General features: G+C 46.4%; 1 protein-coding gene across 1 annotated transcript in view; it reads left to right on the plus strand.

The window, feature by feature from the left end:
• Positions 1-10,752, plus strand: part of ulk1b (unc-51 like autophagy activating kinase 1) — a 46,349-nt gene that overhangs the window by 22,541 nt on the left and 13,056 nt on the right. Inside the window, exons 8-9 of the mRNA XM_048611761.1 lie at positions 271-408; positions 8,407-8,615. Of these exons, the coding sequence (XP_048467718.1) occupies positions 271-408; positions 8,407-8,615 (347 nt within the window). The remainder of the gene's footprint in view (positions 1-270; positions 409-8,406; positions 8,616-10,752) is intronic.

The following is a 10,752-nucleotide window of genomic DNA, read 5'->3' on the forward strand; positions in this document are numbered from 1 at the left end:
GCCTGCTGTGTTCATCCAGCTCTACACCTTGTTATCCTAATAAACAGTGAGTTAGTAAAGGGTTGTGAATGAATGAATGAGAATGTGGTATTAGTGAATATAGCTGGTGAGTGAGTTAGTAAAAGAGACCTATAATACAATATCTCACACTGGCTCCAATGATTTTTTTCACCTCTGTTGGGTTTACTGTGTGTGATTCCGAGAGTCACTGTCATTACCTTTTCTTGTCGGTGCTCCAGGAAATCTCTGACACAGAGTTTTTGTCTCCAGCTGCAGGCCCTCCCAGAGGCTGGGTCTCCTCAGGGACAGGGACAGCTTTCTCCAGCAGCCCAGCCCCTGTGGTTTTCACTGTTGGGTCTCCTCCCAGTGACACCTCACCGAGCTCTGGCAGAACGAGAATGTTTTCAGGTATGATGGCTCCTGATTTATTTTGTACAGCCTGTTAAAAGGCCAGGAGGAAGGATTGAGTAATCAATAACTGGGTTATTGTTCTTGAGTCACCCACATGGAGAGCAGAGTTAGGCTTATCTGTTCAGGAAGTCTCATAGTGAGACGTCCCACACCATAGAGCAGCTCTCTCTCATTAGAGAGAGAGGGGCAACTGGTGGTGGTTTAACCTGAGGGTCCCCACATCTCAGCAAGGTTGAAGAGAATCCTTGGTGATAACCTCAGCTGATGCAGGGATTGAACCTGTGCTATCAGTGTCACAAACCTGCTATCCAGCCAACTGAGCTAAACCCACCATTAATTACATGGGACACGATATCAGGATGTCCCCCAGTCTCCCCACCCACCAGTCAACAAGTACTCCCAGACTCTCCATCCTCTTCATCGGATAATTCTTTATTGTCAGGCGAATAGCAGTTACTTCCCTTTATCCAATATATTTTGTAACTAATAAAGCGTTCACAACATCTAATGCCCCTACAGCTGAGCCAGAAGCTTCGGGTTTGGGTCCTAATGGCTGTGGGAGGTGGTCAAACAGGCTAATTGTCCACCTGTAAGTTTCTCCAGTCCCCTGGATGCCGGGCATGAGGAGTGTGAGAATTCCCAGGGCTGTCTTGCTGCACAAGGTCATGATAATCCACGACAGCACTTTACCAAGTTTAATCAGGGTCAGTGCCGGCAAAGCTTACAGCTTTCCCCTGGTCTAGGACCTGGAGAGAGAGCTTAAGAGAAAATAAGAAAGAAAACACATGACCTGATGCTGCCGTGATGGTTTTCTCCCTGACAGCATTAACCTATTTGGATTGTAGTGGTACTGGCCTGGTCAGCCAGAGCTCCAGGGTAATGTCCTAGGGACATGGTTCTAATCCCACCAAGGCAGACGGTGAACCAGTGAACTTCTGGAGTTAAAGCTGAGCCTAATATGACCATGCAACCATTTTCAATTGTCCTATAAACCCATATGCTTCACTAATGCCCTTCAGGGAGGGAAATCTGCCATCCTTAGCTGGTCAGGCCTACACGTGACTCCAGACCCACAGCAACGTGGTTGAATCTTACCTGTCCTCGGGAATTGGTCCCAGCAAACTGTTCAGTTTGAGGGCAATTAGGGGTGGACAACAAACAGTGATATAACGAACAAAGAAACCAAATTGTAAACCAGGGTTACTAATTATCGGTACGACCATTCAGCCCCTCAAATTTGCTTCCCCCATTCAGTAAGACCTTGGGTGGTCATAATCTACAATCCTGCCTGGCAGTGCCAAGGTAATCTTGGAGGATTCCAGTGGGTCAGACCAGAACAGAAAGCCTCCCGTCTCTCCTCCACAGATGGTGACGTGCTTTCTCAGGGATGTTTTTGGTCATTGAGAGAGAATTGCTGTGAATCATCCTTTCTCCAAATAAACATTAAATGTCAGAGTGTTAGAGTGCACAGAGAAGGCTTTGCTTATTGTTTTCGCTCATTCCCAGGATGTGGCAGTGTTACATTTTTAGCCCATCATTGGTTGCCCTGACAACAGTAAGAGACTTGAGTCACATGATACTCCCGAGTCAATCAGGGGAAATGGTGACGATGTCACTGGGCTAGCAATACAGGTCCTTGGGCTACTGTTCCAGGGACATGGGTTTGAATCCAGTGTCAAGATTTGAATTCAATAAAATAGTCTGGAATTAAAAACTAATGACCACTGTTGATTGCTATAAAACCCCATCTGGTTCACATATATCCTCTGGGGAAGAGAATCTGCCATCCTTGCCTGGTCTGGCCTACATGTGACTCCAAACCCACAGCACTGTGGTTGACTCTTAACTGCCCTCTGGGCAATTAGGGATGGGCTGGCCTGGCCAGTGAGGCTCACATCCCATGAATGAATAAAATTAATAATATTTGACCCATTGAATTTGGCTGTCTCTCTGTTTCGCCTCCCAATGAGCCCTATTCCCCGGCTCTATTCCCATAGTCTGCAGGTTGACTTCCTTCATGTGTCCATTTATAATCCCCTCCACTCCTGGAGAGCAGCTATTCCCAAGCACCTTACCTCAACCTATCACAGTTTGTACCCTTCTATCAGGGATTCAACTGCTTCCTTCCCAAACGAACATTAGTTAGTTATTTGCAACAATCAGCCAGTTATCCTGGAAATCAGATGTTAGGATCCTACAGCATAGAAGGAGGACATTCAGCCCATCATGTTTATACTGGCTCTTTGAAAGAGCTTTCCAATCTATCCTGCTGTCTGCTCTTTCCCCATAGCCCTTTCAATTTTACACAGTGAAGTCTCCTTCTAATAAGATCACCCGTCAACCTTCAAAACTCCGAGAAAAACAAGCTGGCTTCGTGTACCAATCTTCACAATTTTAACCGTCAGAGCCCCTCCATTATTCATTTTTAAATTTCTATTTAAATTTCAATATCACCAGAGTCTCTCATTTCTCTTTATCCTCAGCTCCAATTCAGAGCTAACATAAAACAAAGAACTGCCAGAAATTTGAAACAAAAATAGAAAGTACCAGAGAAACTCAGCAGGTCTGGCAGCATTTGCGGAGAGAGAAACAGAGTTAACATTTTGAGTGTAGTGACCCTTCATCCGTTCTATAAAGGGGTTACTGGGCTTGAAATGTTGACTCCATTTTCACTCTCCATGGATGTTGCCAGGCCTGCTGAGTTTCTCCAGTACTCTCTGTTTTTGTTCCACTTAGGGCTGTTTGAGTCTGCATTGGGAATCATTTTGGAGAATTAGAAGTGTCAGCAACTTCACCTTTCTGTTTGGTTTTGTCTCTCTCTAACCAACTTCAGCAGATTAATATTTAACACAGGGTCAATAGAATACATTGTGAAAGTCCTCAAGCTTTCAGTTATATCCTGGTTGCTGCCAGAACCAGAACTAAACACTCATCAGTCATGAGGAGTGCATTCAGCTGTGAGTTATAAATGAGCTAAACTAAATTCAAATCAAAGCCATTTGCTTGACTGGCATCTCATTCACGATCTTAAACATCCACTCCCTCCACCACCGACACTCAGTAGCTGAAGTGTGTACTATCTATAAGATGCACTGCAGAAATTCACCAAAGATCGTCAGACAGTATCTTCCAAACCCATGACCACTTCCATCTAGAAGGACAAGGGCAGCAGATACATGGGAACACCGCCCCCTGCAAGTTCCCTTCCAAGCTATTCACCATCCTGACTTGGAAATATATCACCGTTCCTTCACTGTCGCTGGATCAAAACCTGGAATTCCCTCCCTGAGGACATTGTGGGTCAACCTACAGCACATGGACTGCAGCGATTCAAGAAGGCAGCTCACCCCCACCTTCTCAAAGGGCAACTAGGGATGGGCAATAAATGCTGGGCCCAGCCAGCGACACCCACATCCTGAGAGCAAGTTTTAAATGAAAAGCCTTCCAAGCATCTTACAAATATCTCCTATTCATATAGGAAAATCATTTTTGAATCATTTTACAATCATTTGTAAATAATTCTTACATCTTTAAACTCAGGCTAATTTCTGGAAAATCAGCTGTGAATTAATTGCAAGATAACAGCTGGAGTAAGACAAGTCTGCTGTATGTCTTTAGCCAACGCGAAACCTGCAATCAGCCACTGAGCAGTGAGGCCAGAGCCTGTGTTTAGAACATAGAACATAGAACATTACAGCGCAGTACAGGCCCTTCGGCCCTCGATGTTGCGCCGACCTGTGAAACCAATCTGAAGCCCATCTAACCTAAACTATTCCATTATCATCCATATGTTTATCCAATGACCATTTAAATGCCCTTAAAGTTGGCGAGTCTACTACTTTTGCAGGCAGGGCATTCCACGCCCTTACTACTCTCTGAGTAAAGAACCTACCTCTGACATTTGTCCTATATCTATCACCCCTCAACTTAAAGCTATGTCCCCTCGTGCTAGCCGTCACCATCCGAGGAAAAAGGCTCCCACTGTCCACCCTGTCTAATCCTCTGATCATCTTGTATGTCTCTATCAAGTCACCTCTTAACCTTCTTCTCTCTAACGAAAACAGCCTCAAGACCCTCAGCCTTTCCTCATAAGACCTTCCCTCCATACCAGGCAACATCCTGGAAAATCTCCTCTGCACCCTTTCCAATGCTTCCACATCCTTCCTATAATGCGGTGACCAGAACCGTACGCAATACTCCAAGTGTGGCCGCACCAGAGTTTTGTACAGCTGCAACACGACCTCATGCCTCCGAAACTCAATCCCTCTACCAATAAAACCTAACACACCGTACGCCTTCTTAACAACGCTATCAACCTGGGTGGCAACTTTCAGTGATCTATGCACATGGACACCGAGCTCTCTCTGCTCATCCACACTACCAAGAATCTTACCATTAGCCCAGTACTCTGTATTCCTGTTACTCCTTCCAAAGTGAATCACCTCACACTTTTCCGCATTAAACTCCATTTGCCACCTCTCAGCCCAGCTCTGCAGCTTATCTATGTCCCTCTGTAACCTGCAACATCCTTCCGCACTATCCACAACTCCACCAACTTTGGTGTCATCCACAAATTTACTAACCCATCCTTCTACGCCCTCATCCAGGTCATTTATAAAAATGACAAACAGCAGTGGCCCCAAAACAGATCCTTGAGGTACACCACTAGTAACTGAACTCCAGGATGAACATTTCCCATCAACCACCACCCTCTGTCTTCTTACAGCTAGCCAATTTCTGATCCAAACCGCTAAATCACCCTCAATCCCATGCCTCTGTATTTTCTGCAATAGCCTACCATGGGGAACCTTATCAAACGCTTTACTGAAATCCAAATACACCACATCAACCGCTTTACCCTCATCCACCTGTTTGGTCACCTTCTCAAAGAACTCAATAAGGTTTGTGAGGCACAACCTACCCTTCACAAAACCGTGTTGACTGTCCCTAATCAAATTATTCCTTTCTAGATGATTATAAATCCTATCTCTTATAATCCTTTCCAACACTTTACCCACAACCGAAGTAAGGCTCACTGGTCTATAATTACCAGGGTTGTCTCTACTCCCCTTCTTGAACAAGGGGACAACATTTGCTCGTCTCCAGTCTTCTGGCACTATTCCTGAAGACAATGACGACATAAAGATCAAAGCCAAAGGCTCTGCAATCTCCTCTCTGGCTTCCCAGAGAATCCTAGGATAAATCCCATCCGGCCCAGGGGACTTATCTATTTTCACACCTTCCAGAATTGCTAACACCTCCTCCTTATGAACCTCAATCCCGTCTCCTCTAATAGCCTGTATCTCAGTATTCTCCTCGACTACATTGTCTTTTTCCTGTGTGAATACTGACGAAAAATATTCATTTAGCACCTCTCCTATCTCTTCAGGCTCCACACACAACTTCCCACTACTGTCCTTGACTGGCCCTAATCTTACTCTAGTCATTCTTTTATTCCTGACATACCTATAGAAAGCTTTAGGGTTTTCCTTGATCCTACCTGCTAAAGACTTCTCATGTCCCCTCCTGGCTCTTCTTAGTTCTCTCTTTAGGTCCTTCCTGGCTAACTTGTAACTCTCAAGCGCCCTAACTGAGCCTTCACGCCTCATCTCTACATAAGCCTCCTTCTTCCTCTTGACAAGAGATTCAACTTCTTTAGTAAACCACGGTTCCCTCGCACGACCACTTCCTCCCTGCCTGACAGGTACATACTTCTCAAGGACACGCAGTAGCTGTTCCTTGAACAAGCTCCACATTTCAATTGTGCCCAGTCCCTGCAGTTTCCTTCTCCATCCTATGCATCCTAAATCTTGCCTAATCGCCTCATAATTGCCTTTCCCCCAGCTATAACTTTTGCCCTGCGGTATATACCTATCCCTTTCCATCGCTACAGTAAACGTAACCGAATTGTGGTCACTATCACCAAAGTGCTCACCTACCTCCAAATCTAACACCTGGCCTAGTTCATTACCCAGTACCAAATCCAACGTGGCCTCGCCTCTTGTTGGCCTATCTACATACTGTGTCAGGAAACCCTCCTGCACACATTGGACAAAAACTGACCCATCTAAAGTACTCAAACTATAGCGTTTCCAGTCAATATTTGGAAAGTTAAAGTCCCCCATAACAACCACCCTGTTACTTTCGCTCCTATCCTATCATCTTTGCAATCTTTTCCTCTACATCTCTGGAACTTTTTGGAGGCCTATAGAAAACTCCCAACAGGGTGATCTCTCCTTTCCTGGTTCTAACCTCAGCCCATACTACCTCAGTAGACGAGTTGTCATCAAATGTCCTTTCTGCCACCGTAATACTGTCCTTGACTAACAATGCCACACCTCCCCCTCTTTTACCACCTTCCCTGATCTTACTCAAACATCTAAACCCTGGAACCTGCAACAACCATTCCTGTCCCTGCTCTATCCATGTCTCCGAAATGGCCACAACATCGAAGTCCCAGGTACCAACCCATGCTGCAAGTTCACCCACCTTATTCCGGATGCTCCTGGCATTGAAGTAGACTCACTTCAAACCACCTTCCTGCCTGCCGGTACACTCCTGCGACCTTGAAACCTTATTTAAGACCTCACCACTCTCAACCTCCTGAAGCATGGTGCTACAATTCAGGTTCCCACCCCCCTGTTGAATTAGTTTAAACCCTCCTGAAGAGCATTAGCGAATTTTCCCCCCAGGATATTGGTACCCCTCTGGCTCAGGTGTAGACCATCCCGTTTGTAGAGGTCCCACCTACCCCAGAATGAGCCCCAATTATCCAGGTATCTGAATCCCTCCCTCCTGCACCATCCCTGTAGCCACGTGTTCAGCTGCTCTCTCTCCCTATTCCTCGCCTCGCTAGCACGTGGCACGGATAACAAACCAGAGATAACAACTCTGTTTGTTCTAGCTGTAAGCTTCTACCCTAGCTCCTTGAATTTCTGCCTTACGTCCCCATCCCTTTTCCTACCTATGTCGTTGGTGCCTATGTGGACCACGACTTGGGGCTGCTCCCCCTCCCCCTTAAGGATCCCGAAAACACGATCCGAGACATCACGGACCCTGGCACCTGGGAGGCAACCGCGAGTCTCTCTCGTTCCCACAGAATCTCCTAACTGTCCCCCTAACTATGGAGTCCCCAATGACTAATGCTCTCCTCCTCTCCCCCCTTCCCTTCTGAGCAACAGGGACAGACTCTGTGCCAGAGACCTGTACCCCATGGCTTACCCCTGGTAAGTCGTCCCCCCAAATGAAGACATTCCAACACGACCACAGTCTCCAATATTGGCTGAAAGCTTTTTCCTCATTTTTGTTCATGGGATGTTACTGGCAAGCTGACCGCCCGCCCCCCTCCCTCATTAGCCTCGAGCTGAGTAGCTCTCTCGGCCATTTCAGGCAGTGCAGTTAAGAGTCAACCGCATTGCTGTGGGTCTGGAGTCACATGTAGGCCAGACCAGCTAAGGATGGCAGATACAAAAATGGAAATTGCTGGAAAAACTCAGCAGGTCTGGCAGCATCTGTGGAGAGAAATTAACATTTCGGGTCCAGTGACCTTTCCTCAGAATTGGGGAAGGGAAGTTCTGAGGAAGGGTCACTCAGCCTGAAACGTTAACGCTGATTTCTCTCCACAGGTTCTGCCAGACCTGCTGAGCTTTTCCAGCAACTTCTGTTTTTGTCTCTGATTTACAGCATCCGCAGTTTTTTCAGTTTTAATTGAGGATGGCAAATTCCTTCCTTGAAGGGCATTTGTCACCAGGTGAGCTTTTGCAAGAATTGACAGTAGTTTCTGTGGTAAGTGCGGAGGCCAGTTTTCCATTCCAGATCATTTTGAATTAAAATAAAATCTCGCCTGCTGCCCAGGGTGGGATTCGAGCCCCCGTTCCCAGGACAGTAGCCTGCATCTCTAGACTACCACTATGCCACCGTCCTCCCCCCTGCATCTGCAGTTTTGGCTTTGAAATACTTCACCTGTGTCTCTGCTTCTTTCTCACCCTGTCATAGTCGGCTCCTCCAGTTCAATAAGCTCGGTGGGCTCCAGCAGTAGTCGGGTGTTCCAGTGTTCACCAGCAGGAGCCAGCACGGAGTCCCCTCCTGCAGCGTATGAGGGACCCTTGAGTCTCCGGTACATGTACCCTGACACCATCGCGACGAACATTGAGGCAATGGTGACCTTCGAAGCACCAGAACTACCAGAAGAAACACTTATGGAGGTGCTTAAAATTTAATGATTTTTTTTGTACTGTATTTAAAGCAGACAGATAGAACCTTTAGTCAAATTAGAGGCAAAGAGTTACTTTAAGCCTCTAGGTAAAGGTGCCATAGGCCCAGAGTCATGGTTTAATCTGAGGGTTATCACTCCTCAGGTGAGCAGAGAGGTTGAGAAGGAGAGTCCTTCATAATAACCTCAACTAGTGTGGGAATTGACCCCACACACTCGGTGGATCCTGTGTAATCACCAACCTGCTGTCCAGCCAACTGAGCTAACCAACCTGTACACCTTCAGGTAGAGGGACAGCCAGGAATTGAACTCGGCTCAACTGCTTGGAAGGCAGCTATGCTCACAATGGTACCTCTATCACCTGCTGGCCTTGAGGATAAAGGTTAAAGGTGAATTCGAGATGACATCTCAGTAACAAAACAAACCAAAATAGTGTGCATGCTGGAAGTAATGGCAGAAATAACCATCAGGTCTGGTAGCCTCTCTACAGAATCAGAGAGTCGTATTACCCTCAGAACATTAACTCTGTTTCTCTCTCTATAGATGCTGTTGAGTTTCTTCAGCATTTTCTCTTTTAATGATAGATTTGATATTTTGCATGGTTTTCAATCGCATTAATTTTTTTGTCCAGTGATAAGTGCTAGAATGATTCTGGGAAGTTCTGGAAACTCCATCTCCCCACCCCCCCCTATTAGGATCAACTAGAACTCTATCCCCCGCCCATGCCCTATCTCACTCTTGGTTCCATTCACTCTTTATGGCCCGTACTCACTGACACACAGTGGGCTCCTGGTCTGGCCAGTGCTCAGTTCCCATTCATTCCCTCACCACACCACCCCCTTCCATTTTGGGAATCTCCTCCAGGCTCACAATCCTCTCATCTCTCTGTCTTCTTCCAACCCTGTCCTCTCAACTGCTCTACTTTGAACCATTCTGGGATCTGTGCCTTTAGCTACCAGAAGCTGTATGTTTGGAGACGCCCCCACCTTCCCTAAGAACTCACTTTTTTTAACACTCTTGCGTTAAAATACAGCCAAATACTGACCTCTGTGACTCATCATTTGGTTACCTGTCCAAATATCTCCTACCCCACCATGTGGCCCGGTGTCAAAGCCCATTTCATGACGTTGCTGCATGAAGGTTGCTATATATGTGTGTGTAAATTGTTGCTGTACCATGTCACGGGACCTTTTGAGTTGAAGTGACACAGAAACGAGGCAGCTGAGAGTGTTTGCATTCATGTGGCGCCTTTCCCGAAGCCTTTCACAGCCAATCGAGGGCTGTTCCTTGAAGTGTGATGTATGAAGCGTAGCAACCAGATTTGTGCACAGCACGATCCCACTGACAGCAATTGAATAAATACGCAGATAATGTGATTTCAGTTGTGTCAGTTGAGGGATAAATGTTGACCGGGAGACTGAGGAGAGCTCCCTGGGTCGTCTGTGAAATAGTGACCATTCACCTTTTAATCGTGCAGAAAATCCCTTAAAACCAACTGAAGGTGTTGGTGTCATTGATGGTGCTGCATGTATCTCGCTGGGGGTGATGTGCAGGTCATTGTACCAGCTCCAGTCTGTCCACAGGAGACATCTATCCGAGAAACAGAAATAAAACTCTTTAGGTCATGGCAAACTCCCTGGATCAGCCTGTGATTCGGAATTCCAGCTGTGATCCTCTCGTGCTGAATGTGTTCCAGCCAACATTTAACCCTCAGCCAGCACCTGAAACAGATTTTCTGCTCACCTGCCTCCTTGCTGTTTGTGGGATCTTGCTGTGTACTTGTTGGCTGCAGCGTTTCTGACAGCGTGCCAAGGTGACAACACACCCAGGTCTTTCTCTTCCATTCTGTCACCGAAGTAGGAACCCAGAGGACAGCAATTCAAATCCTTCCTCGGAAAATAAGGAATTTGAATTTACGATGCTTAAAAATGAGATCAGAAAGCTGCTTTCGACAAAAGCAACCGTGAAACTGTTGGGTTGGCGTAAAAGACCATAAGATACAGGAGCAGAAGCAGGCTATTCGGCCCATCGAGTCATCTCTGTTAAAACCCAGCCAGCTCAATAATGTTCCGTAGACAAGGAAACCTTGTGTCCATGAGATAGTAGGAACTGCAGATGCTGGAGAATCT

The sequence above is a fragment of the Rhincodon typus genome, chromosome 24, assembly GCF_021869965.1.
Source record: "Rhincodon typus isolate 14 chromosome 24, sRhiTyp1.1, whole genome shotgun sequence".
NCBI classification, from domain to species: Eukaryota; Metazoa; Chordata; class Chondrichthyes; order Orectolobiformes; family Rhincodontidae; genus Rhincodon; species Rhincodon typus.